This window comes from Platalea leucorodia (assembly GCF_965183815.1).
Source record: "Platalea leucorodia genome assembly, chromosome: 4".
In the NCBI taxonomy this organism is placed as follows: Eukaryota; Metazoa; Chordata; class Aves; order Pelecaniformes; family Threskiornithidae; genus Platalea; species Platalea leucorodia.
In genome coordinates, this window is record NC_138826.1 from 16,702,226 (window position 1) to 16,726,113 (window position 23,888).

General features: G+C 65.3%; 4 protein-coding genes across 15 annotated transcripts; 2 read left to right on the forward strand and 2 right to left on the reverse strand.

The window, feature by feature from the left end:
- On the reverse strand, positions 1 to 11,614 carry RRP12 (ribosomal RNA processing 12 homolog). Of its 2 annotated transcripts, none has more exons than XM_082310010.1 (34): positions 11,404 to 11,614; positions 10,172 to 10,410; positions 9,993 to 10,076; positions 9,674 to 9,750; positions 9,384 to 9,489; positions 9,097 to 9,213; positions 8,844 to 8,982; positions 8,384 to 8,511; positions 7,989 to 8,087; positions 7,817 to 7,908; positions 7,628 to 7,739; positions 7,367 to 7,464; positions 7,126 to 7,240; positions 6,754 to 6,896; positions 6,197 to 6,318; positions 5,978 to 6,042; positions 5,704 to 5,866; positions 5,452 to 5,606; positions 5,004 to 5,071; positions 4,718 to 4,811; positions 4,352 to 4,510; positions 4,158 to 4,238; positions 3,969 to 4,074; positions 3,724 to 3,831; positions 3,469 to 3,626; positions 3,035 to 3,126; positions 2,764 to 2,922; positions 2,437 to 2,609; positions 2,183 to 2,299; positions 1,797 to 1,846; positions 1,434 to 1,512; positions 1,110 to 1,177; positions 599 to 681; positions 1 to 394 (listed from the first exon to the last, which is right to left on the reverse strand). In XM_082310010.1, the coding sequence occupies exons 1-34, from the start codon at positions 11,567 to 11,569 to the stop codon at positions 292 to 294; spliced, it is 3,918 nt and encodes a 1,305-aa protein (XP_082166136.1). In that variant the 5' UTR covers positions 11,570 to 11,614; the 3' UTR covers positions 1 to 291. The 2 variants fall into 2 exon arrangements, with proteins under 2 accessions (XP_082166136.1, XP_082166135.1); XM_082310009.1 differs by having other exon boundaries at positions 10,172 to 10,407; positions 11,404 to 11,570.
- A 400-nt stretch (positions 11,615 to 12,014) lies between these two features.
- On the forward strand, positions 12,015 to 14,550 carry PGAM1 (phosphoglycerate mutase 1). The gene is made up of 4 exons (XM_082309126.1): positions 12,015 to 12,252; positions 12,510 to 12,784; positions 13,287 to 13,467; positions 13,557 to 14,550. The coding sequence occupies exons 1-4, from the start codon at positions 12,114 to 12,116 to the stop codon at positions 13,724 to 13,726; spliced, it is 765 nt and encodes a 254-aa protein (XP_082165252.1). The 5' UTR covers positions 12,015 to 12,113; the 3' UTR covers positions 13,727 to 14,550.
- A 526-nt stretch (positions 14,551 to 15,076) lies between these two features.
- On the reverse strand, positions 15,077 to 17,263 carry EXOSC1 (exosome component 1). Of its 7 annotated transcripts, XM_082310017.1 has the most exons (8): positions 17,206 to 17,263; positions 16,871 to 16,986; positions 16,669 to 16,743; positions 16,011 to 16,099; positions 15,825 to 15,862; positions 15,643 to 15,689; positions 15,471 to 15,555; positions 15,077 to 15,351 (listed from the first exon to the last, which is right to left on the reverse strand). In XM_082310017.1, exons 1-8 carry the CDS (start codon positions 17,234 to 17,236, stop codon positions 15,245 to 15,247), a joined length of 588 nt encoding a protein of 195 aa, XP_082166143.1. In that variant the 5' UTR covers positions 17,237 to 17,263; the 3' UTR covers positions 15,077 to 15,244. The 7 variants fall into 7 exon arrangements, with proteins under 7 accessions (XP_082166143.1, XP_082166140.1, XP_082166139.1 ...); XM_082310014.1 differs by having other exon boundaries at positions 15,077 to 15,555; positions 15,643 to 15,693; positions 15,829 to 15,862; positions 16,011 to 16,069; XM_082310013.1 differs by having other exon boundaries at positions 15,077 to 15,555; positions 15,643 to 15,693; positions 15,829 to 15,862.
- A 703-nt stretch (positions 17,264 to 17,966) lies between these two features.
- Positions 17,967 to 23,848, forward strand: ZDHHC16 (zDHHC palmitoyltransferase 16). Of its 5 annotated transcripts, XM_082309795.1 has the most exons (10): positions 17,967 to 20,141; positions 20,396 to 20,590; positions 20,848 to 20,936; positions 21,156 to 21,184; positions 21,390 to 21,523; positions 21,758 to 21,805; positions 22,382 to 22,467; positions 22,765 to 22,888; positions 22,963 to 23,033; positions 23,387 to 23,848. In XM_082309795.1, exons 1-10 carry the CDS (start codon positions 19,905 to 19,907, stop codon positions 23,499 to 23,501), a joined length of 1,128 nt encoding a protein of 375 aa, XP_082165921.1. In that variant the 5' UTR covers positions 17,967 to 19,904; the 3' UTR covers positions 23,502 to 23,848. The 5 variants fall into 5 exon arrangements, with proteins under 5 accessions (XP_082165921.1, XP_082165922.1, XP_082165924.1 ...); XM_082309796.1 differs by lacking the exon at positions 21,758 to 21,805; XM_082309798.1 differs by lacking the exons at positions 21,156 to 21,184; positions 21,758 to 21,805 and having other exon boundaries at positions 21,384 to 21,523; positions 23,387 to 23,512.
- The last annotated feature ends 40 nt before the right edge of the window (positions 23,849 to 23,888 follow it).

The following is a 23,888-nucleotide window of genomic DNA, read 5'->3' on the forward strand; positions in this document are numbered from 1 at the left end:
GTGGGTATTTATCAATATAGAGAATTCATTACATGTTACTTGCTCTCTCACACACACACACACCCCTGCACCAGACACCCAGCACCTTCCTCCAGGCACAGGAGGGCAGGGCTTGGGCCAAGAGTCCATAATACGACAGGGTGGCTTCCCAGTGAGTCTCAAACAGATGCAGGCCATCTCCTGCAGAGGAGTCCCCCCTGCTCCACTCACGAAGCCCCCGTCCCCCGCTGCCCAGAGGCCACAGGGTGTTGTCCGTCCTTGGGCAGGTGCAGGCAGAGCACCTGAAGCTCCTCAGGGACGCTGGGCCTTCAGACGGTTCCTGCGGCCGGCCTTGGCCCCGCGCTGGGCACCCTTCATCAGGCCCTTGAACTGGCCCTGCATCTTTGCCCGCTTCCTGGAGGGAGGAAGGAGCAGGAGTCTGGGTTAGCACGGGCACTGGGCACAGCCGATGCACAGGGATGCTCCAAGCTCCACAAGGAGTGGTGCAGGGGCTGGCAGGGAGTTCCCAGACCCACAAAAAAAGGTAACAACGAAAAGCAGGATCAAACCAATGTTTTGGCCCCATTCCCCCACCCTATGCCTTCCTGGCTAATCTTACCTTTTGTTAAGTCTAGCTCTGTTCAGGGGGATGTAGGCATAGGGGTCGAGCTGGCCCTTCTTCTTCACGTCACCTTTGCCTTTCTGTGGGAGACAGTGACATGGGAGAAGATGCTGCACCAGGGGAGATGCATGTGTCCTGTTCTGGTGCAACCCTGGCACCCGGCCACCCCAAAGACTATGTTGTGGAGGGGTGTCAGCTGAGCACATGGCCCTTGGAACTGATTTCCCACCCAGATGATGCTACAGACACCTGCTTTGAGCAGTGAGCAGCAACTGGCCACAGCAAGGGCGGGACCAGGGCTCCAAGATGGGCTGAAAATGTTCACAGGTACCGGGCATTTGGCAACTCCTCTTGGAGCAGAGATTTGCCCACCCCAGCCTTAGCACTGCTGGACTAGACCCTCAGCAAACACCCGGTGCCTCCCGCCCCTCAGGCCAGCAGCAATCCTGCCCCAGCAGAGCCCCAGGCATCTCCCCACCCAAACCCTGCATCTCCCCAGGTCCCTCACCTTGGATCTGTACTCCGCACCGAAGGCTGGCTCCTTGTTCAGCGGCCGGTGGATCCCAGAGCCTCCAGCTGGAAAACAGGGAATGTGTGTTGAAAAGGGGCCCCGGGGCTCCCCCTTCCCATTTCCTATGCTAGAATGCACCAGGGCTGGGGAAGCTGTTCTTGGTTTTGCCTCCAGCTCTTGGGTGTGAGGAGAGCAGAGAAGGGTGACCATTTCCCATGAGCAAAGATCTCTGCTCCAGCTGCCCTGGAGCAGCCCAGTAGGAAGGGTACGTGGTTCTGGCCCCCTGGGGAGCCCCAGGCCGGGCACAGGCAAAGGACTTACCTCTGTACTGAGGGTAGGTCCCGGCCTCGGGTTCCTCATCATCTGGCTCCTCTCTGAACCGACGCTTTTGGCTTTTCTTCTGCAGAAGGCAGAGGAGACCCTGCAGCTGGCTTGTCCTTACAGTTCTGCCCTCCCATGGACCCCTGACCTCCTGCTTCCTCCCATGGGGGCCCAGAGAGCTCCCAGAGTCCCTGCGCACGTCCCCTGCCCCAGCCATCCTCCCGCACCCCTCCAAGCAGCTGGCACGTGCCCGGTGTCCCCACTGGCCTCTTGGTCAGAGCTGCAGCTGCCACGGCACAGGCAGGGGTTTGGCACAGCCGAGTTCTCCCAGCAGCTCCTCAGGACCATGAGCCCCATACTCACACTGCGGAGACCCACATCTTGCAGCACATCTGCCATCTCCTCGTCCACTCCTACGGCACAGGACAAGAGAGTCAGTGCAAGATTTGGGTGCAGGAGAGCCCCTGTGCTGTGTCAGCCCCAGAGCGGGCTGCAGGAGCAGGGTGCCCCTGCCAAACTGGCACTGGTGGCCATGTCCCCTTCCAGCCCCCTCCTGGTGATGGAGGGGGGTGCCTCCCCTGGGTGGCAGTGGCCCAGAAGAGAGCCACTGGGTGTGACACAAGGCCACACCAACTCCTGCTGCTTCCACCCACATCCCTCCCCAAGCTCCCATGTACAGCTGGCAGGAAGAAAGCCATTCGGAGAACCAGAGCAAGCCTAGCATGGGCCCCCACCAGCCCAGGAAGTACCTTTGGCTTCATCATCGTCCAGCTCCTCCTCCTCTTCATGAATGATCAGGCGCCCATCCTCAGACACCTGGAAGTCGTGGCTCACTCCTCTGGACCGCTTGGGGCCTGGCTTCGTGGCTGTTCACAGAGAGGTGCGTCAGGGCCTGGGAAGGACCCACTCCCGGGGGCAGTCGTACCCCCAGAGCCCCTGTGCTGTGCCCCAGCTCCCGCCTCGTCCATCCCACCCCAGCCACATCCGAAGCTCCGCTCCTCACCCAGCACCCGCTGGGACACATTGGGGTCCAGGAAGTTGAGGGGCTCATCCTCTTCCCCTTCCTTCAGCCAGGCCTGGCCCTTCTGCCGTGCTTGCTTCCTCCACTCCTTGCTCCGCTGCCGTTCCTCCTCTTCCTCCTCCTCGTCCTCTGAGTCAGCTAGGATCTCCTCCATGCTGGCCAAAAGGCAGAGAGGATGATGGAAATGGAATAAGCCCAGGGGTGCAGACCCCAGCCTGCCCCACAGCACACACCAATCCCAGTGCTGGAGATGTCCCCATCCCCAGATCCGACGGGGCTGCTCCTTCTTCACCCCTGGCCCATCTTTACCTGTCTCCTCTGGGCTGTGCTGGTGGTGCCTCCTCTTCATCCGTATCCGCAGCCGCCTGCCTCAGGGCGCGCTGCTTGCGGCTCCGGGCTTCCGCCTTGCGGATGTTCACCAGCACCTTGTGGTACTCGGCTGGCAGCAGCCCCTTCACCAGCTCAAAGCTGAAGAGCGCACAGAGAGCGGTCAGTGCCCACCTCCTCCCACACGGCTTCCCAGGGAGCTCCCCCGCTGCCCCAGCGTGGCTCCAGCGTGACCCAGGAGCGCCCGGCTCACCCGAACTTGCGGATGAACTTCGTGAAGAGGTTTCGCAGCTTCATACGGAAGTGGCGTCTCATGTCGTCTGAAAGGTTCCCCACGGCCTCCAACTGCCAGGACAGAGACCCTCAAGACCTAAGCACCCCTGCCCTGGGCACCCAGCCTCCCAACCCATCCCCGGCACAGCCACCTTGCTCACCCTGCTGCCATCTCCCCACACCCACCCCAGACAGGGCTGTGAGAAGGTCTCCCTGCTTGGCAGGGCTGGTTCATAGGGGTTCTCTGGCTGGTTCATGCCAGCATGCAGGAGAGCGACCTCCTCGCTGCCTTCTCAGCCACCGAGATCACAGTTGCGCCCCTGGCTCCCAGGCAGAAGCAGGGTGCAGCTGGAGATGACGCCGGCTGCCCAAGGCAGCCCCAGCTCTGCCCCACCACCCTCCTTGGGATCTCACCATCGGCTGGACGTGCTTGGCCAGCAGCTTGGTGTCCACCAGCAGCAGTGTGACCTTGAGGAAGCCCAGGGCCGCCTTCACCACGTCCCGTGTGCGGGAGGCCAGCAGCAGGCAGACGTTCTGCAGGAGCTGCTCCACCACGCTCAGCTCCAAGTGATCTGCAACCGCAGCAGGGCTCAGCCACAGCCAGCCTCCTCCCAGCACCCGCCTTCACCGGAGGGTGCTGCCTCATCCCCCTGTGCTGTCCCCACTCACCTTTGAACTCGAAGAACAGGCGGGTCAGCGCCAGCACCGTGCAGCTGATCATGGTGACTGAGCCCGTGAGCCCCGCGTAGACCAGGAGCAGGAACCGCTGCATGGCCTCTAAAGGAGGAGAATGACTCAGGCCCCCACTCGCCCTCTGCCCAGCCCTGGCCCGTTTCAGCAGGGTGCTGGGCATGGGTCCGATCCCCCTGGGGCCAGAGCGGCCGTGGGGCTGAGTAAGCGGAACAGGAGCTCACCTTGGGGGGTGGGCCCAAAGCGGATGAAGGCATGCCCCATCTCCACGAGCAGGATGAAGGCGTTCTTGCGGGCCCCCACAGACACCTCCTTGGTGCAGAGGATGACCTAGAGGCACACAGGCACATCACAACCCTGCTGTCCCCCACCATGGCCAGAATCAGCTACATCCCCCTGGGGACCACACTCACCTCTGGAACCAGGGCGGTGACAAAGGGCTCGTGCTCCACAGAGAGCTGCTTCACGATGTGGAACAGGCACTTCAGCCGGGGCTGGGGAAAGAAACAGCCCAGTGCTGGTACACCCAGGGACGCGCACCTGGCTGCCCCTGCCCCATCCCCTCCTGGCAGGGGCCGAGCTCAGCCGCCACAGCCCTTGCTCTCACCCTCTTGGCCGGGGATGCCGCGCTCTTGAGCGAGTCCAGCAGTGCTGCCTGCAGATCCTGCAGGTGGGAGCGGACGAAGGCCTGGCAGGGGGCATGGGGAGCAGCACACACCTCCTCCAGCACACGGTACGCCTTCTTCTGCATGCTGCGCTCCTTGCTCTGCAGGGACAGCCAACATACCCCCGCCGTCAGGGCAGCCCCTCGCCACGGTGTGTGAAAGGACCCCCACCACACACCACGCTGCCCAGCAGAGACTTGTCCCCTACAGCAGCTGCTCAGCACCTCAGAGCGCGGGTCCAAGCTGGCAGCAAGCAGAAGGTGCCCCACTGCACCCCCTGTGCCTGTCAGGGCAGGGGGCCTACTCACCTGGAGGGAAGGCTGGATGGTGCGGTACAGGGAGCCCAGGGACTGCTCATCAGCGTAGGGTGCCATTGCCACCACCAGGTCCAGGATGGAGAGTCTGCACAGAGGACATGCAGGTGGGTAACTGCAGCATCACTAACACTGCTCAACCAAGCTGGGACTCTGGCTGCGAGTCTCATCGGATGCATGAGAGTGGCACACCCCACATGCGACAGTACGAATGCCCCAGTGCTGCTCACCAGGAGGAAGCCGGCAGCTTTACCCATTAGAACCAGCCCCTGGGTGTTACCTGGCAAACTCGGAGCTCTCAGGACTGGTCAGCTTCTCGCTGGCTTTCTGCAGGAACCCGCACACCATCTGCAGGGCAGGCACACAGAGAAGGATCAGAACTGACTGAAGGGAGTGCTTTTTCAGGAGTTTGCAATCCACCTGGCAAATGCCTTGCCACAAGACTTTGTGGAGACCAGAAGCACCAGTGGGTCCAAAAAGAGCTGCGCAAATTCCCAAAGGCCTTGCGCAAGATGTGCCAAGTGTGGCTGCAAGACTGGGAAATCCCAGACTGCTGGCTGGGAAGGCCTCCCTCCCCATGAGGGCAGGGAAGGGCTCCTCTCCACCCAGCTTCCTTTCTCCTGTCCTCTCCAGTCAGGCACCCACCACAGCCCCGTCAAACTGGGTCCGGCAGGGAGACACTAGCCTGAGCCAGCACAGCCTGCCCCACTGCCCCAGGCTCCCCTCACCTGGGGGTCGGTGATGGTCAGGTAAGCACGGACAGTGTCCAGCACAGAGCGGCGCTGAGCACTGCTGCCCCCATCCTCCTCGGGCTGGCTGTACACGTTGAACAGGATGGGCAAGAAATTTTTGGCAAAGCGACCCACTTCTGCCCGCTCTGTATCTAGGAAAAGGACGACAAATGGGTGTGGATCAGCATCTCCCCTCTCCAGGTAACTGCAGGGGACAGGGACCCACCACGAGAGTCTGTGCCCCCCAACCTGTCTCGCATCCTTTGTGGATGAGGGTGCGCAAGGCCTGGCACACGGTGGGGCGCAGGTCCGGGCGCTCGCTGATGGCCATGCCCAGGGTGCGGGCCAGCCCCTTGAAGGCTCCCAGCACGTCCGTGGGGTGGGTGCAGAAGCCGGGCAGCAGGCTCCAGACCTGGAAGGCAAAGGGAGAGGTGGAAGGCCCAGCACCCTTTGCCCGAGTCACTGCTCCCTAGCCTGGTACCGCAGATACGCCACAGCAGGGCTCCCAGGCACTCCTCGTTACCTGCCACTGCAGTGTGTCGTAGATCTTGGCCTCCACACTCTTCCCAGCCTGGGTAAATTCCAGGGCTGCAAAAGAGAAGGGGGAGATGAGCAGACCAGCAGAGGTGGCAAAGCCCCACTCCACCCCAGGGAAGGGAAAGGAGGTCCCACGGAGCACCCTGGGGCTCCCAGCAGCCCAGGACCGGACCCGCTGGGACCCCTGCCATGCCACCCTCCTCACCTCTGCTTTTCAGGGCGGCCGCCAAGGGCAAGAAGTAGCTGGTGAAGAAGCCAAGCCGCGCACCCTGCACGTAGTCCCGCAGCACCGGCAGGAGCCAGCTGCGGGGGAAATCCAGCGTCTCCCTGGGGAGGGAAGGCATGGGTCAGCAGAGCATGGGGCACTGCCGGTAACAGCCCCTGGGCACGGGGCACCTCCGCCCAGCCCCAAAACTGGGCACAGTGAGGCTCAGCAGAGCCAAACACCTCCAGCACCGCATGGAGACTGAACAGGAATGTAACAAACAGCTGCAAAACTGCCACCATCACAGACAGACTGGCAGCTGGTCATCTCCCAGTATGAGAACTGGGGGAAAACAGAGAAAGTATGGCCAAAGAAAGCAAAGGGATAGCACTCCACTAAGGGTGCTGAGGGCACCGGTCATTTGCGCTGGCTCATGGAGAGCTCAGAGAAGGTGCAGATGAGAGAGGCGCAAAAGGAAAATGGTTTTTCAGCTGGACACCAGTGTCCTCCGCTGCTGGGAGCGGGCACAGGACCTGCTGTCCCATGGCTGTACTCACTCCTTGCCGTCGATCTCCAGGGGGACGGCTTCCAGCAGCACCTCGGGGCCCATGGAACCCACGGCAGCCCCCACCGCCTGGTCCACTTCAGCAGTGTAGGGGAAGTGTGGGGAGAGACGCAGGTCACACAGGGACCGGAGACACTGCGGGGACAGGCCAGGACGGTCACAGAGGAGCCACAGAGGAAGGTCCGGCACGTGTCCCACACTATTCCTGCCATGCTCAGTGCCAGAGCTGCACAGACCCTGCCCACGCACAGGGCACTGGGACGGCCCCACTCCACAGCCGGAGAGGGCAATGCAGCCCAGGCAGCAACACAGCCACTCCACTGGCCTCCGCAGATCAGCCCGACACCCTCCCAGCCTGGCTCACCTTCCTCATGATAGGGTGGCACTGCTTCCCACACGTCTCGAAGAAGACCTCCAGCACGCACAGCACCTCATCCCACGCCGCGTGGAAACGATACGTCAGGCCCTCCTCCACCGATCTGGGGAGGAGAGGAGACAGTCATGCTGGCAGGAACCAACCCAGCACTGATCAGGGACTGGGCAGAGGCTGCTCAGAGCTCAGCCAGACCCACAGGGACAGCCTCTCCCACACCCCTGCTCCTCACCTGAACATCTTGCACAGGTAGGCAGCAGGGGCTGGGGCAGACGCAGAGATGGTGCCCAGGTCATCCATGTGAGGAGCGACACACTCACTCAGGAGGGTCTGCAAGGACAAACAGGGAAAATAGGGCAGCAGTGGACTGCAGACCCCCCGCCCTGGCAGGCGCAGAGGGGCACACCACTCCCTGGCAAGCCCCAAACCCCTGGGCAGAGCCCCCCACAAGGACCAGGGCAGCCAAGCAAGGAGAAGCACCCATGCACGGTACCTCCAGGGTCTGCGCCGCTGCCGACACCACCTGGGAGTGGGGGGAGAGGAAGCAGTTCATGGCGGCCGAGAAGAGCCGAGGCAGGTGAGCCCAGCACAGCTCCTTCTGCAGCCTGGAGAAGAGAGACCAGACGGGTGAGAGACCAATCCACCACCGCTCCAGCTGCCCAGCCCTGGCCCCTGCCCGCACCTGCCCAGGTTGACGTGCGCCCGCTCCATGGTGGACAGCCAGGTCAGCAGCGGCTGGAGATCACTCGTGCTAGGCACGTAGTCATAGAGGGCCTGGGGAAGCAGAGGGTGAGTGGGTGGGTGCCACGGCACTGCCAGCCCCGTCCCTCCCTGCACCGTCGCCCCACACTCACGGTGATGATTTGGGCATTGAGCTCGGCCGGCAGGCAGGCCATGCTGGCCTGGGCGCTGAAGAGGCTGTGGAAGGCTTGCATGGCACACGCTGTCACCAGCTGTGAAGGACATGGCGTCAGAAGCGGGGGCTCCATGGAAGGCAGCATCCCTTCACACCCTCTGCCCCCCTACCCCAAAGCAGGCTCTGCCCAGGGAAGCCCAACGCTGCTGCGACTGCGCCCCATCTTTAGCCTCCCTCTTCCACAGCAGGCAGACCAGCTGCCCTGGGCTCCTCCATGTTTGCATCCTGCATTTCCAGCCTCCCAGCTGGCAGCCAAGGGGGTTTGAGCCCTTCCAGGGTGCAGCTGAGGGGGAAAGGGGCTGCTCTCGGCATCCCTGGCGTGGGGACACTCACCACGTGGCTGAGGGTCATGACTCGGAGCAAGGTCTCGCAGCAGGTCTTCACCACAGCCGCGGGGAAGCAGGGCAGCAGGTCCCGCAGCAGGGCAAGGACGTGCAGGGTGGTGGTCGCCTCCTTGGTGCCTGCAGGAGCAGAGGAGCGCCTGAGCTCGTGAAACCCCATGGCAATGCCCTGCCCAAGGCAAAGCCCCACTGGAGGCAAAGCCCCCATGACAGCAGTGGGGCTGACCCACAGAGCTGGGGTGAACACCCCTCCCCAACTTCTGGGAAGAGCAGAGCAACAGACAGATAGCTGAGAGCCCTCCAAAACACTTAAGGTGCCCCAGCAGCATCTCATACCCTCCCCAGCAATCCAGGTAGCTGCACTCTCCCCTCTTCCCTTCACGTCCTTATTCTCCCATGGCTGCAGGACCCCCCGCACTCTGCTGCAGACCCCTTGCTCCAGCGCCCCACACCTCCAGCTTTTTCGATCTCCTGCACACAGAACTTGGCGGTGGAGGGTGCCGCAGGGTGATGCTCAGGGGCCGCGTCTCCAAACATGAACTCGCTGCCCCTCAGGACAGAGCACACGCCATACTGTGCTGCTTTCCGCACCTGGGGGAAGGAAAGCCCAGGTGGGTAGAAGCCATGGACCCTGGGGGCACAGCCAGCCCCAGAAATGAGCCCCAAAGACAGCATCATGCCTCACCAAGGGCACCGGGAGCTCACCTTGGGCTTGGTATGAACACAGAAGCTCAGCAAGCCGTGATAGACCTGGAGGGTGACGGGGTAGCTCCAGGCTGCCAAGTCCTGCTTCCGCAGCAGCGTGGCCAGGCAAGACAGGACCTACGACAAGGGAGCAGCAGGGGCATTAGCATCACCCCACAGAGACACCCCCTCATTGCAACGGCCTCAGGCTGAGCACCCAGCACCACCCTACAGCAGCAGCCTCGATGCCAGCTCTCAGTAGACCCCCGGACAGAGCTGGCGCAGCCAGCTGCCTCTTGGCTACTCACCCATCGCAGGGCAGAGGTGGAGCTGCTGCAGGCCTGTGAGGACACGATATGCATGAAGGCCTTTGAGGCGTCTGAGAACTTTTTTATGAGCACAGGGCTTGGGACCCTGCCAGGAGAAGGGGGTGCATCAGTGGTGTGAGGAGCAGGCAGCCGGTGACAGACTCGCAGGGAACTGCATCCCCATCCCACCCTGGTTGGGTCATTTCCCCAGCCCAGCAAGGGGGACAGTGCCAGCCCCTCTTCCATGATGGGGCCAAGTAGCTCTCCCCACTCCTTTGCCAGCCACTCACCGCTTTAGGACGAGGTTGAGCAGGTAGGCAACAGCAGCCAGCGACTCGGGGGACTCCACCGCCTCCAGCGTGGTCATCTGGGAACAGAGGAGGGGTGAGCGTGGGGAAGTGGGGGTTTGCACCAGGCCAGCCCTTCCCCATCCCCAAGTCTTGGGGAGGGGAGCAAAGAAACCAGGAGCAGCCCAACAGCATCTCTGCTGAAGGACACCCAGGGCCTTGGCTACGAGCACAGCAGGTTCCACCACCGCCCCTCCCAAGAGCACACCCAGGCTGCCAACAGCAGCTGCCCTCGCATCTCCTCCCCACGGCCATCACTCACCAGCACAGCAAAATACTCTGTCTCGCTCTCCTTGCCCCCCTGTGAGCGGATCACCTCCGTCACGGCCGCCAGCACGGCGCAGATCTACAAGCAGCAAGCAGAGCAGGTCAGCACCCTCAGCCTCACGTGCAGGGGGCCATCCCCAGTGGACCCCCACCTAGCCCTGCTCCTCCCCGTACCTCTTTGTGAGCGGCAGAGTTGGACTCCCAGAAGCGCTGCACCTTGCTGAAGGTGACGTTTGTGCAGTCGCTCAGCCCGCTCAGGAAGGTGCCAGATGACTTCGCTGTGGTGGCCTCCCCGGCATCGTCCTCCTCCATACGGAGCTGAGCGCTGCCACTCGGCCGCTCCAAACGCAGGGATCCCGACTGCAGCTCATTATGCAGCTTCACCGCATCCACCGTCAAGTTGCTTTTCTCTGCTGGGGATAAAAGGTACGCTCAGAACCGTGAAGTTCATTGCTCTGCCATTCACCCTGAAACCCCCTATGCCCCCTTCTCATCCCAGCCAGACCAGCTTGGCTGGAGCTCATCTCCAGCACGTGGGACACGGATGCTGCTTCCTCCTGAGGGGAGAAAGCAGAGCGATAACTGGAGAGAGCTCATAATTCCTGTGAAAACAAACCAGGGGACGGTCCAGCCACCTCCTCTGATGGAGGAGAGCATCGTGCCCTCACAAACACACCACGGCTTTAACGCTGAGGTGCTCTGTGTACTCTGCCCCATTTATCTTCTTCCACCTGCAGCCCTGGCAACCAGACAGCCAAGGCACAGGCTTTGCATCCCTCAAAGTCACAGACACCAGCCTGCACAAGAGAACAGGGCGTGCTGCAAGAGGCGTTTCTTCGTCGGCAGGAGAAAGATCTCCTTGGCCAACAGCAGCCAGGGCTGTGACACTCCAGCCCCTCGCAGACCGCCGTGCTCTGGCGTTTGTCTCCTCCACCGCGCAGCCATCTGAACGGGAGCTTCTGTGGCGTTCCTCTCCGCGCCAGACCCCGCAGCAGCACATAGGGGCACGGCCATGGGCTCTTGGGAGCCCGAGTCGCTCCCGCCGTGAGGGCACGCCGCTGGGCCAGCGGGGATCCTGGCTTTGCTGTAGGCCGTGCCCCGTCTCACGCCCGCAGGCCCGGTGTCACGGTGAAGGTAAGGAGGACACGCTCGTTACCCCGCGGGGTCGGTTCTCCTCCCCGGTTTGCTGCCTCCGTCTCCCGGGGCCGCAGCTCGGGGGTCAGCGGCTCCGGGCCCTCCCGCCCCAGCTCCCGGGGACCCAAAGGCTCGCCCCGCAGCCCCCCCGCGCCCCTGCAGCCCCCACCGGGAAGGGTCGGACACAGGCAGGGAGCTGCCCGCACCGCGCCCCTGCCGGCACCGGCGGCCCCTGCCCGCACCGGGGGCCCTGCCCGCCTCCCCGCCCTCACCCGCGGGCCGGCTGCAGAAGCGGCTGCGGGCGGCCAGGCGGTGCTGGCGGGTCTCGGGGTTGCAGTCGCTGCTGTGGCCCTTCCGCCACCGCTTCAGCTTGGCGGCGGCGCCCGATCGGAGCCGCCCGCTCCGCGCCATGCTGGAACCGGCTCCACGTGCCGTCATGCGGCGCCACGCCCCCTTCCGCTTCCGGCGCCCGCCGCCATCTTGAGTGAGGGCGCCGCCGCCCTCAGGGCTGGCCGCCCGCCTGCAGGGGCGGCCGGGGAGCGGGGTCGGGGAAGCTAAGCAGGGTCGCGCCCGGTTGGGGCTTGGATGGGAGACACGAGGGGCCTAGGGGCAGCCGCCAGCGAGAGTGGCCGTCCGACATCCCCCTGCGGGGAGAGAGGCACCGGCGGTGCCGCGCCCGCGTGGAACCGTTCACACCGAACCCGCGGCCGGGTCAGCCCCCGGCACGGCTGATCAGGCACCACGCGTGCGTGACGGCGCGGTGACGTCACGGCCCTGAAGGTCGCGCCGCCCTTCGCGGCCGCGCCATGCGCTACGTGCGCCTCCGCCCGCCCGCCGCTTGGCGCATGCGCACCATCCCTCCCCCCACCCCGTTGCCGCGCGGGGAGGGGCGGGGCGGCGCCGGCAGCGTCAGTCGCGCGCGGCAGCAGCGTGTGGAGAGAGCGCGCGCGTACCGGCCTCCCCTCAGCTCCGCTCCTCCGCCATGGCCGCCTACCGCCTCGTCCTCGTCCGCCACGGCGAGAGCGCCTGGAACCTGGAGAACCGTTTCAGCGGTTGGTACGATGCCGATCTCAGCCCCGCCGGTCAGCAAGAGGCGCAGCGCGGCGGCGAGGCCCTCCGAGGTACCGGTGACCGGTAAAATGGAAGGTGGGGGTGTCGTGAGGGGGGGTGCGGCCGCCTCGGGCCTAATGGGGGTAGTTTGGGGCCCTCCGGTGCCGAGGGGGGCTCCAGTACCGAGGGGAGAGCCGCAGGTAGCGGGGGGGGAGGCGACCGGTACCGGCGTGATGAGGCCGCCGCCCTTGGTCCCTCACCGGTTGCGTAAGACCCGGCGCTCACCTCCCCGGTGCCCCCCCCCCCCCCTTTCCCCGGTCTTTTCCAGATGCCGGCTACGAGTTCGACATTTGCTTCACCTCGGTACAGAAACGGGCGATCCGTACCCTCTGGACCATCCTGGATGCCATCGATCAGATGTGGTTACCCGTTATCCGAACCTGGCGCCTAAACGAGAGGCACTACGGGGGTCTCACCGGTTTGAACAAGGCTGAGACGGCGGCGAAGCATGGCGAAGCGCAGGTGAAGATCTGGAGGCGTTCGTACGACATCCCTCCGCCTCCCATGCAGTCCGATCACCCCTTCTACAGCACCATCAGCAAGGTAAGACCCGTTGCTCTCCATCCGCCTGGCCAGGAGGCTCCTAAAAGCCACCTTAGATCCCTGCGATGTGGTCTGGCTTCCTCTGCAAGGTCTCCTCTGCCTCTGTTGCAGCAGCTAGGACTGCTGTGCATGATGCTGGTTGGTGTTGGGCTGAGTTTGTCCCGCTCCCTCCCTGGGGAGTTGAACCCCTGGGCATTTCACAGACAGGTTCAAAGCGGATGATACCTCTGTTAATCATTAGTCCCGTGACCTGTGCATGGATGTTTGCTCTGGTCTCTTTCCCAGAGCAAGTGATGTACGGCTTTCCCTAGGAGGGGCTCAGAGCCCTGACTAGCTGAGCGCAGCCTCAAACCTCAAAGGCGCTTCCTTGCTTCCAAGCCTGGCTTTGCCTACATGTAGCAGGTCCCCAGGCAGAGAATTTGGGGTGGGGTGGGGATGAAGGCCCTGCCACTGCCTTCCCGCACGGCGTTGGGCTGCCGTGTGAGCGTGGCCGTTCCCCCAGGACCGTCGCTACGCTGACCTGACAGAGGACCAGCTGCCGACGTGCGAGAGCCTGAAGGACACCATCGCCCGGGCTCTGCCTTTCTGGAATGAGGAAATTGTCCCGCAGATCAAAGAGGGAAAGCGAGTCCTTATTGCTGCCCACGGCAATAGCCTGCGTGGGATTGTCAAGCACCTGGAAGGTAGGTCAGCTCTGCGGGGCTATCGCGGGGGTCTCCCGGCCGGCACTGCGTGAGCAGGGCCACGAGTGACGGTGCCTCTGTGTTTGCAGGCATGTCGGAAGAGGCCATCATGGAGCTGAACCTGCCTACCGGCATCCCTATCGTCTACGAGCTGGACAAGAACCTGAAACCCGTCAAGCCCATGCAGTTCCTGGGCGATGAGGAGACGGTGCGCAAGGCCATGGAGGCCGTCGCTGCTCAGGGCAAGGTCAAGAAGTGAGGGCAGGCAGCAGGCCAGCACGTAGTAGAGCCCCCCACCTCCCCCACCCCTCTGTGCACACCCCCCACAGCCGTAGGAACTTGAAGCTGCAGAGCTGGAGCAGCTCCCCAGGATTAGGCCCGTTCCCTCGGGACCAGGCTCCCCTCTGCAGACAGCCTGGAGGCCCGGGGGCGAGGGGCGGCGCGTGCGGAGGTTTGGTGCGAAGGGCAGCCCTGGCTCTGCCGGGCGGCGACCGCACACCTCTCCGCACCCAGATCCCAGCCCTTGGGCCTTGTCTGCAGGGGGACGCGCCGAGCGATCCCTTGCCGTGCCAGGCTCCTCCTCTGCTTTGCTTCCCCGGCAGCTCTTGTCATCCGGTTACTGTAGTTTTGTTGCTTGATTTAGCCATCCTGGGAGCAGCGGGGCGAGCGCAGCGCGGGCAGCGACCAAGATGGGTACCCCATCCCCTCGTGGGCGCGCGGCACAAGGACCGGGATGCGTAGGCACTGACGGGGTTGTATTTTGGTGCGTGTGGTACAGCACCCAAGGGCGGTACTCGCGACTCCGGACCTAGCTCTGCCAGCCCCCGCTTTAACTTATTGCCTTTGGAGAAGGGCGAGGGAGGGAGCGGGTTGTCTGGAGGTTCGCGTCCGCCGCGTGCTTCCCCCAGCCGAAGCCCGTCCTAGTCCTGCCGTCGTGCCCCATCCCACACCCGCGTACCCAGCCCTGTCACTGCAGCCTCCCCCTCTGCCGGCGCCGCGAGCCTGGCCTTGCACGGGGTCAGTGTAACTGTCCGACAATAGCAGCTGTCTCGTTCCGGTTCAATAAAGAGTAATGCGCAATAACGAGGTGTGGGTGCCTTCCCCTGCCACGTGCTCCCGGGCGCGCCCAGCACCCCCCTCGGGCCCCGTCGCACACGCGCGAGGCGGCGGCGGCTGCTGGGCTCCGGGGAGCAAAGCACAGCTCCGCAATCCCCGCGTTGGGTGGTTTCCCGGCTCGGGGCGCGGCCCGCCCTTGTCCCCAGAGGCAGGCAGGGCACGTGTGGCCGGAGGAGATGCGGCGCCCCGGGGTTGAGCGCAGCCGGTACTGGTTATCGGTGCGGCAAGACAAGCTGTTCTCCGTGCTTGACACTGATGGGAGAGGGAAACCAACCTGGCAAGGAGAGCGCCTGGAGCCGGCGCCACCCAGCCGCAAACCGGAGCTCTGCCGTTCGCCTCGCTGCGGCACAGCCGCGGGGTTGTTCCCCTTCCCCGGCAGCGGGCCGGGAGCACGTGTTTCCTCCTGGCTGCAGCGCTGGGGAAGCCATCTCCTCAACAGCCCTGCCCGCAGCCCCAGCCACCCCTGCGGGCCGTCACTGAGCAAAGCACGGAGTTCTCAAAAAAAAAATATTTATTATCCAAAAATAGAAAATCCGTCCTGCCGGCGAGGGCCCGGCTGCCATCCCAGCCTCTTGCAGGCGTGGAGGAGGCTGGAGCCCTGGGGCTGCTCTGGCCCCGTGGGCCCCAGCCCGGCGGGGTCCCCGCGCCCCCTCGGGGGCCGCTAGGTCTGCAGGAACTGGGGCTGCACGCGGGCCACCTTACGGAAGTCCTTGGTGTGCGTCCGCGGGCACTGCATCTCGCACCAGCTGATGGGCACCATCTGCACCCCTAGGGACGCCGGGCGTCAGGGGTTCCCCTTCCCCAAACCGCCTTCCTCCGGGGGAAAAGGGGGGCGGCAGCACCAGCTGCAGGACCGTCCCAGCGGGTCTGTCCCTGCCCGTCCCTACCTGCCTCGCTGCGCGCCACCACCACGCCCAGCTCGTTCTCCGCCGTGCTCAGCAGGTAGTTGGACTGCGCGTCCCCCAGTGAGATCTGGTTAGGCAGGGGTTAAGGGAGCAAACCCTTAAGCTTAAGCTTAGGCGGGCCCTCCCGACTGAAACGGTGGGGGGGAAAGGATACGACTTTGGCCAGGACTATGTCCCCGGGGCGGAAACTCTTGTACACCTCTACCTGCACAGGAGAGAGCAGGCAAAACCGCACAGCGTGTCGGGGTGCTCGTCACCGGCGGGACAAGTGCCCCCCACCAGCGGAAAGAAGGAGCGGGGGTGGCTGCAGCAGCAGAGTCGTCGGCAGAGTCTCACTGACCTTATCTTTCTCCGTGGCTCGAATATCTTCTCTCCTGAAAAAGGAGACTGAGGGATCTGGGCGCTCGCCAGGACTTGCTGGACACCTGCCCGGCGCTCGGGGCAGAGCTCCTGCCAGGGCAGCTGGCTGCGCTGCCCAAAAAAGCCTGCCCCCCTCCTCGGGGACCCCAGCCCTCTCCTTACCGTATGGTTCCCCGGAAGGTGGACTTGAGCGGCGTGGAGCCGACGTAGAGGATGTGCACCTTGGCAAAGCGAGAGTTAATGCTGCAAACCTGCCCGGAGGAAAAGGGGGCTCAGCGCCAGCGCGCCCCCGCTGCAGGCAGGGAGAGGGCAGGGCGCAGGCAGGACAGGGCCCTACGTGGGGAGCTCCCGTCTCCTTGTGGTGGCGGAGGTGGGGCGCCCGGCAGCCAGCCAGGCGCGGAAGCCGAGACTCGTGCAACTCAAGACGGACGAATGAGGCCGGGACCTGCTGTGACCCCGGTCCCTCTCCCGCCATCAGGACCGTAAGGAAACGGATCCCCGGCCTCCGCCGCCCTGTCTCCCCGCTGCCCCGGGCGCCGCGCTCCACACGCCCTGCCCCAGGAGCAGCTCTGGAAGGGAGAGGGCGAGAAAGCCTCCCCTCAGCCCACCTCGGCCTCAGGGCAGGCGGCAAGGGCCGGGCACGTTGAGAGGCGGGTGCCCCCCACGCCAATATCTGGCTTCTCTCTCAGCCAGGGACCCGAGGGAGCCGCTGGGCTGCCTCTGCCCTGCTGGGAGCCGTACGGAGGGTACCAACGAGCCCGGGGGCTCCTCATCCCCCCCGGTACGGCGCGGGAACGACGGCCAGCAGCAGGGCGCCTACCTTGCACGTCACCACGGCCCCCACGTCGGGCAGGAGCTGGGCCTCGGCGTCTCTCACCACCGACACGAGGGGCAGCTGCGGGCAGCAGGGTTAGCTCGCTGGGGGCGCACCCGGCCCAACCCCGGTTCCCCCGGCGGGAAGGGGCCGCGCAGCCCCGGCGCCCGGCTCGGGGCAGGGCAGCGAGCGCCGCGGCCGCGCTCACCCCGCCGTCCTCGCTCCTCTTCTCCAGGCAGCCGGCCAGCGAGGAGAAGATGAAGCCGTGCCGGGTGTAGGTCCCGCTGCCGGCCGTGGCCTCCTCCGCGCTGCACAGCCGCTCGCCTGCGGGACGGGCGCTCAGGGGCCGGCCCAGCTCCCCCTCCGCCCCGGCCGCGCTGCCCGCTCCGGGCCGGCCCCGCGCGGCGGGGCAGCACACCCCCCCCCCCGCCCCGGCTCCCTCCCTTCCTGCAACCTCGGCCCCGGGCCGCCCTCTCCCGTGCTCCTCGCCCCGGACACCGCCCCACCGCCGCCTGCTCCCCGAGCCGCCGGGCCCGCACTCACCGGGGACGCAGTACCGAGCGGGAGGCGCCATGTTCGCTACCGGGAGTGCACCCGCAGAAAGCCCTCACCCTATTGGTCCCCGGCAGCAAGGCGACGCTGTAAGCGGCGCGGCTATTGGTTCTGTCCCATTCGGTACGGAGCGTGGGCGCGCTGCCCGCTGGGAGTTGTAGTCCGGCGCCGGCAGCGGGAGCTTCCCGGTGTGCTCTGCGCGGCCGGCGCGCAGGCGCGGTGCGGCGGGCGCTGCCCCGGGGGCCGTGAGGGCGGCGGGCCGCCGGGCATGGAGGCGGCGGGCGGCGGGGCGCGGGCGGCAGGTCGGCGGCGCCGGACCCGGACGGGGCTGTTGCTGCGGGGGAGTCGTGGGCCTGGCAGGGGCCGTGGGCCTCCAGGGGGGCTGGGGGTGCTGCGGGGCTGGCAGGCGATGGCGGGGTGCTGCGGGTCTGGACGGGCTGGGAGGAAATATAGGGGTGCTTGGGCCTCCAGGGGCTGGGGTGCTGTGGGGCTGGGAGGCGATGGGGGGGTGCTGTGGGGCTGGGGGTGCTGTGGGGCTGGGAGGCGATGGGGGGGTGCTGTGGGGCTGGGGGTGCTGTGGGGCTGGGAGGCGATGGGGGGGTGCTGTGGGGCTGGGGGTGCTGTGGGGTTGGAGGCGATGGCGGGGATGCTGTGGGGCTGGAGGGGCCGGGGGCGCTGAGGGGCAGGGCATCCCGGGTGTTATGGGGCTGGATGCGGCGGGGCTGAGGGGGTTTTGCTGTTGGTGTGGGCAGCCTTTGTGTGATGGGGCTGGGTGCCAGGGAGTGTCTCGGCGCGGTGGGGCTGGGTGCTGCTGAACTGGGGGAGCTGGGCGCCACTGGAGGGTGCCACAGGGCTGGATCCAGGCCGCTGGACCCGGCAGGAGCAGGGCCCTGGCTCTGCCTGGGGTAGGGCCAAATCTAAGGTTCCCCCTGCCCTAGGCTCTGATGTTGCCTGCGGTCTTGGCTGTGCTGGTGGCTGCTGTCCCACCCCCGTGGGCTCAGTGCCCCATTGGGATGCAGGGAGGGCCGTGGGCAGAGCGAGGGCTGGAGCCCCGGTGCCTGATGGGGCCAGGGAGGGTGCGTGGCTCTGCTGGAGCCTCATCCCTGTGGCTGTGCCGCTGCCTGCAGGCAGGTGCCTGGGGTCAGAGGGGGATCCCGCCCTGGGGCAGGCTGGCTGCCTGCTCAGCAGCTGCCGGCTGTTGTAGGCAAGAAAGCTTCTCTGAGGGGCAGGGGGGTGTTGTGTCTTTGGAGGGGAGGGCTGACCCCAAGACCTGCTGCTGACTGCAGCATTTTGTCTCTTACCACACTGAAAACACGGGGACGGGTGCCACCCAAAGGCTGCACAGCAGGAAGTTGTTGCTCCACTTTGCACCTGATGTGTTTTAGAGGAAAGCTTTTGGCAGAGTCAAAGGGAAATGTGGGGAAGGGGGTGGCACTGAGGTTTGCACATCCCACCTCTCCCTTACCGGGGTACAGGAAACCTGGGCAGGAGCCATGCCTGTGACCTGGGCTGGGCTGGTGGGTCTGGTGTCCTCGTGTCCAGCTGCTCCCAGCCTTGGGGTCAGCCCCACGCTCGTCTGGCAGAACAGAGGGGAGCCCCTGGCTCCTTTGGAGAGCCCATCTGGATGCTGCAGCTCCTGCCCTTACCCTCCCTGCTGCTCCCTGAGGGCTGTGCAGCGGGCACGGTGGCACAGGGAGCCGGTTCCTGCTGGACAGGCTCTGCAGCATGGCACTGGCACCGTGCCGAGGCGAACACTTGGCCCAGGCTCAGAACGTGCCTTGGCAGGACCCCGGGGCAGCCTCGCTGCTTAATATTGATGGGCCCTGCCTGCACGGAGGCCTGGGGGCCCCAACCCTGCAGATCGTTTTCCCAGCTGCTGGGCCAGCTCGGGTTCCTCCTCGCTCACAGCATGGCTCTCAGGTGGGACAAGGGGCTCAGCAGGCAGGGGAGCATTCACAGCATCGCCTGGGCCTGGGGCTGCCCCCAGGCCACTCCGTGTGGCGTGTTCCAAGGTGGATCCAGGCGAGGGAGAGAGGGAAGGCGTTGGGACTCTTGGAGTGGGGCTGTGAGGTTGGGAAAGGTGCAGGGTGGCCTCTGCGGCTTGGTCCAGAGGTTGAAATGAAGGGAAGTAGCATCCAGGCCCTGCTTTTTGGGCGTGAGGAGAGGGTCTAGGGGAGGAGGAGTAATCCTGGCCTTGCTCCTCCACCTATGTCTTGTGTGGGTTCCCCTGTTCCCGAACGTCTTGGGAAGGGCTGGACCTGGGATTGTCCCTGGAACTGGCCCAGCATCCTGCATGCTCGTGCCTTCTCTGGTTTCCTCTGAGTCAGACTCTCCGTGTCGCTCCCCCGGCCCCCTCCCCGCCGGGAAAGACGAGATGGGACCAGAGAGCGTCTGAGCCCAGACACTGAGGGGCCTGTGCCCCCCATTCCACACGGAGAGCCGTCCCAGTGACAGTGGTCCTGCAGCCTCCAGAAGTCTGGGCTCAGCTCTGCCTGCTCTGCATCCTCGTGCAGGGCAAAGGAGAGGCCCCTGCCGTGCTGTGCAGGCGGGAGTTCGGCAGTGTCGGTGCAGGGAGCTGTGCGACCGGCATCAGCGCGTCTGGGAGGGGAGACCCTTCCTGAGGGGCAGCCAGGCAGCGGGGCGGCCTGCCCACGCTGAGCTCCTCTCCCCGCAGGCGTGGCGTGGCAGGGATGAGGAGCCGGCAGCGGATGTTTGCAGCGGTGATGCGCCTGCTCCTCAAGTGCCTGCGGCTGGGCCGGCGGCGGCGGTTTAAGCTGGTGCGGCAGGTAAAGCAGCTGTGGCACTACGGGCACCTCTGCCTCCACTCCCTGCTCTACAATTCCTTCACCAACGGTGACGTGGTGCTCGACTCCCTCTTCGAGCCCATCTACTGGCTGGTGGACCACGTCACCCGGTGGTTCGGCGTGGTGAGTACCCTTGGCATGGAGAGTACCCTTGGCATGGAGCTGCCTCACTGGGCAGGGGGGCACCCGGCTCTGGGGCGAGCGTGCTACTGGGGCAGCTGAGTCTCAGGGCTGCCTGTGTGCTAGGCGGGAAGGGAGCGGGGGCCTCAGCCTGTGGTTCAGCTTGGTTCCCTGTGGCTGTATCTTGCCCGCGCCTCTCCCTGGGCAGCGAGGGGCAGGCGCTGCCCACTCTGGTGACCCAGGCCCCTTTCCCATAGGTGTTTGTGGCACTGGTGATCGGGCTGACGAGCTCCATCGTGGCCATCGTGTACATCTGCCTGCTGCCCCTCATCCTGCAGACCTACACGCCTGCCTGGATCTGCTGGCACCTCCTCTACGGACACTGGAACCTCATCATGATCGTCTTCCACTACTACATGGCCATCACCACCTCGCCCGGGTACCCACCGCAGGTGAGGCACCGACTGGCAGCGCAGCCTCTCCCAGCTGGGCACTGGGGACCAGCTACGGGCAGTCACTAGGAACAGCTAAACCACTGGGAATAGCTAAACCAGCCTGGTGGCGTCGTTGCAGGAGGCCTCCTCCAGCTCAGGGCGGGTGGGCAGTGCGGGGAGGGGAGCCGGGGGGGTCCCAGGGGAGGTGAGGAGCCTGGGGAGCCGGGGACGGGTGCAGGGCTTGGGTGCACAAATCTCTTCTGACCCGTGCGCAGGCCAAGGACGACCTCACCGGCGTCTCCATCTGCAGGAAATGCATTGCCCCCAAGCCAGCTCGCACCCACCACTGCAGCATCTGCAACAGGTAGGGCTCCCTCCCCCTGCCCACCGCAGCACTCGGGGCAGCCTCCGGGACCCCCTCCTTGCCCTCCGCCACGCTGTGAGACCGGGCCCCCTTCCCCCCTGCTCCTCTGGCTTCTTGCCTCATCTCTAGCACAGCCCCAGGGCTGGGGGGCTGCCTGCCCCCTCCCAAACATGGTGCTTGCGCTGGCACTGACCCTGGCGCTGCTCTCCTCCCTCCCAGGTGTGTGCTGAAGATGGACCACCACTGCCGTATCCTTCTGCAGTACTAACCCGCGGCGCTCTCCCGGGGGGAGCCGGCCCTGCTTCCCTCTTCTCTCCCTGCCCTGCTCCGCTCCTGAGTCAGCCAGCATGGGGAAGGGAGCCGGGGGCCGGGCCCAGAAGAACCGCCCTGGTCCCTGGGGTGGGTTTGGACCCGTGGTCTGTCACAGTTACACACCTTTAACCCCAGAGGCAGCCTGGCTAAACAACTGCGTGGGACACTACAACCACCGCTACTTTTTCTCCTTCTGCCTGTTCATGACCATGGGCTGCATCTACTGCAGCATCAGCGGCTGGGAGATGTTCCGGGACGCCTATGCAGCCATCGAGGTGAGCAGGCAGGCCCCGGCCCTCGCGCTGCCTCTGCCGTGCACCGAGGCTGCCTGGGCTCCCCGGGCTGAGCTTGCAGAACAAGGCTGGGCCAGCCCTGGCCTTGTAGTGACTTTGCTTCCCCTCTCCCTCCTCCTACGAGGCCCCCAGCTGCCCTGGTCCTGCGGGGGGGTGAGGGGAAAGGGCCCCCTCCTCTGAGACACGTAACCGGTGCCCTGTTTTCAATCCCCCTAGAGAATGAAACTGCTTGAGAAGGAGAGACTGGAGGTGGCTGCCAACCAGGTGGGACATCCCTGCCCCCCAGCTGCTCCAGGCAGCGTGGAGCAGAGCTGCCCTGCAGACTGGGTCCCGCTTGGGGCCCTGCTCTCAAGGAGCACCCCACAGCCAGAACCAGCCCCCGTGCTCGTCTCGTGTCGGAGAGCCGGGGCTGGCCGGGCAGCTCTGCCACAGGCACTGCCTCCAGCAGCTTGGGGTCTGCTTCCCTCTGCACCCAGCTTCCAGGAGCTTTAGCTGGTGGCAGCTGCTTGGCATGCGCTGCTCAGGCCCTGCTCTCCTGGGGAGGCTGCGGCAGCACGTACACATCGCGCCCCGAGCGTCAGCTGCGGTGCAGTGTCCTGACCACGGCTGCTCCCTGCCCCCTTACCTCCAGCCCACGGCTTCTCGCCCCTGTGCCGGCTCCCAGGTGTCTGTCTGTCTTGTGGCTGTCTCAGGCTGCCTCCCATCACCCCGCCTGTTGTGTTGGCTCCAGCCACGGTCCTTTCTAGCTGTTCTGCATCAGTGAGGGGCGCAGCAGTTCCCGTCTGATTTCAAGCTATAAAGCAGCTTGGCTAATCCCGTCCCGCTCTGGTCCTTTTTCAGACATACTACCAGACCCCGCCGCCCACCTTCTCCTTCCGCCAGCGAGCTTTCCACAAGAGCGTGGTCTACCTCTGGGTCCTGTGCAGGTAACAGAGCCCGGGGGCTGGGAGCGAGGGTGCTGGTGGAAGCGGCGTGCAGCCCCCTGCCCTGTGACATTGCTCACCCTCCCCGGGGCTGGGCTGGCTTGCTCCAGCACAGACGTCCCTGCCCTGCCAGCTCTTGGGCCACGGAGGAGGAGAGATTTCGGCTTTCTGTTGCGGGGGATTAGATGAGCCCACCCACCGACGCAGCCGTGGGTGCGGGGAGGCAGCCTGAGCCCCCCCCAGCTGCAGCACCAGGGAAGGAATGCCTGTGTGCCACCCGCTGTCCCTTGCTGTCCCCAGCTCGGTTGCATTGGCCCTGGGTGCCCTCACGCTGTGGCACGCCGCCCTCATCACCCGCGGGGAAACCAGCATCGAGCGGCACATCAACAAGAAGGAGAGGCAGAGGCTGCAGAAGAAAGGCAAGGTGAGCACAGCCCGCGGAGCGGGAGGGCTGGCCGGGGCAGAGCTGGGCGTGATGCGCGTCTCCCCGGCCTGCAGGTCTTCAGGAACCCCTACAGTTACGGCGGCTGGGATAACTGGAAGGTGTTCCTGGGCGTGGACGTGCCAAGGTAAAGGCCCTGCCCGGGAAGGTGGTGGCTGAGCAGCACGCGGGGGTGCTGGGACACTGGGGCTCTCCTTGGGCAGTGGGGCAGAGCAGGACAGCGAGCAGCCAACGCTGTGCGCTGCTCCGGGCTTTGCAAGGCACGGAGGACCCAGGCATCAGCTGCCTTGTGGCTCCTCAGCCCTGCGCGGTGGCACCCCTCTGCCAAGAGAGCCCTGGCGGGGGAGCTCGGTCACCGCGGCAGTGCTGGGACACGGGCTCGCGCCTCCCACTGGCGCCGACAGCCCTGGCTCGGCTCTGCAGAGCTGAGAAGCACCGAGACTTCAGCTTCTTGCTGCGGCCTCACTCCTCTCCCCGCAGGCACTGGCTCACCCGCGTCCTGCTGCCCTCTCCTCACCTGCCCCACGGGACGGGCCTGAGCTGGGACCTGCCTCCCTGCGTGGCTGAGCAGCGCGCCCCACTCCTGGCCATCTGAGGCCCGGGTGCTGCGGATGTGCCTCCCCGCAGGCAGGGGAGCGCGCAGGGAACCCGCTCTGCCGCCGCGCCTCCCTTCGGCCCAAGCGCCAGGGCGGGTGCCGGCACCCATCGCTGACCGGAGCCGGAGCCACAGGAAACTGTTTGGACAGTGTCAGTGCCTGGACGCCTGCTCTCTTGGCTCCTTGGGGGCTGCGGGCAGCCCCGGGGAAAGGCGGCAGAGCTGCTGCTCCCCACTCCTGCTGAAGGTGCCACCCTCGCTGGCACAGGTATGGCCCAGCCGGGCTCTGCGGCAGGGCTGGGTGCAGAGGACAGCAACCAAGCACTCCCCCGTGAGCCTTTTTAAGACCAGCCAATAAAATTTTTTTTTTTTTTTTTTTTTAAGGAA

What these genes read in the sequence shown, in the direction of transcription:
- ZDHHC16 (XM_082309795.1), top strand. Translation starts at nt 19,905, where the DNA reads ATGAGGAGCCGGCAGCGGATGTTTGCAGCGGTGATGCGCCTGCTCCTC. An exon ending in CGCCCGGGTACCCACCGCAG is followed by an intron (nt 20,591 to 20,847) that starts GTGAGGCACCGA and finishes ACCCGTGCGCAG; the next exon opens with GCCAAGGACGACCTCACCGG. An exon ending in TGGAGGTGGCTGCCAACCAG is followed by an intron (nt 21,806 to 22,381) that starts GTGGGACATCCC and finishes GTCCTTTTTCAG; the next exon opens with ACATACTACCAGACCCCGCC.
- PGAM1 (XM_082309126.1), top strand. Translation starts at nt 12,114, where the DNA reads ATGGCCGCCTACCGCCTCGTCCTCGTCCGCCACGGCGAGAGCGCCTGG. An exon ending in TCTACAGCACCATCAGCAAG is followed by an intron (nt 12,785 to 13,286) that starts GTAAGACCCGTT and finishes CCGTTCCCCCAG; the next exon opens with GACCGTCGCTACGCTGACCT. An exon ending in GATTGTCAAGCACCTGGAAG is followed by an intron (nt 13,468 to 13,556) that starts GTAGGTCAGCTC and finishes CTGTGTTTGCAG; the next exon opens with GCATGTCGGAAGAGGCCATC.
- EXOSC1 (XM_082310011.1), bottom strand. Translation starts at nt 16,323, where the DNA reads ATGGCGGGAGAGGGACCGGGGTCACAGCAGGTCCCGGCCTCATTCGTC. An exon ending in ACATAGTCCTGGCCAAAGTC is followed by an intron (nt 15,556 to 15,642) that starts GTATCCTTTCCC and finishes CTGCCTAACCAG; the next exon opens with ATCTCACTGGGGGACGCGCA. An exon ending in GGTGGCGCGCAGCGAGGCAG is followed by an intron (nt 15,352 to 15,470) that starts GTAGGGACGGGC and finishes CGGCGTCCCTAG; the next exon opens with GGGTGCAGATGGTGCCCATC.
- RRP12 (XM_082310010.1), bottom strand. Translation starts at nt 11,569, where the DNA reads ATGACGGCACGTGGAGCCGGTTCCAGCATGGCGCGGAGCGGGCGGCTC. An exon ending in CCACAAAGGATGCGAGACAG is followed by an intron (nt 5,607 to 5,703) that starts GTTGGGGGGCAC and finishes TCCTTTTCCTAG; the next exon opens with ATACAGAGCGGGCAGAAGTG. An exon ending in TCACCGCCCTGGTTCCAGAG is followed by an intron (nt 4,075 to 4,157) that starts GTGAGTGTGGTC and finishes GTGTGCCTCTAG; the next exon opens with GTCATCCTCTGCACCAAGGA.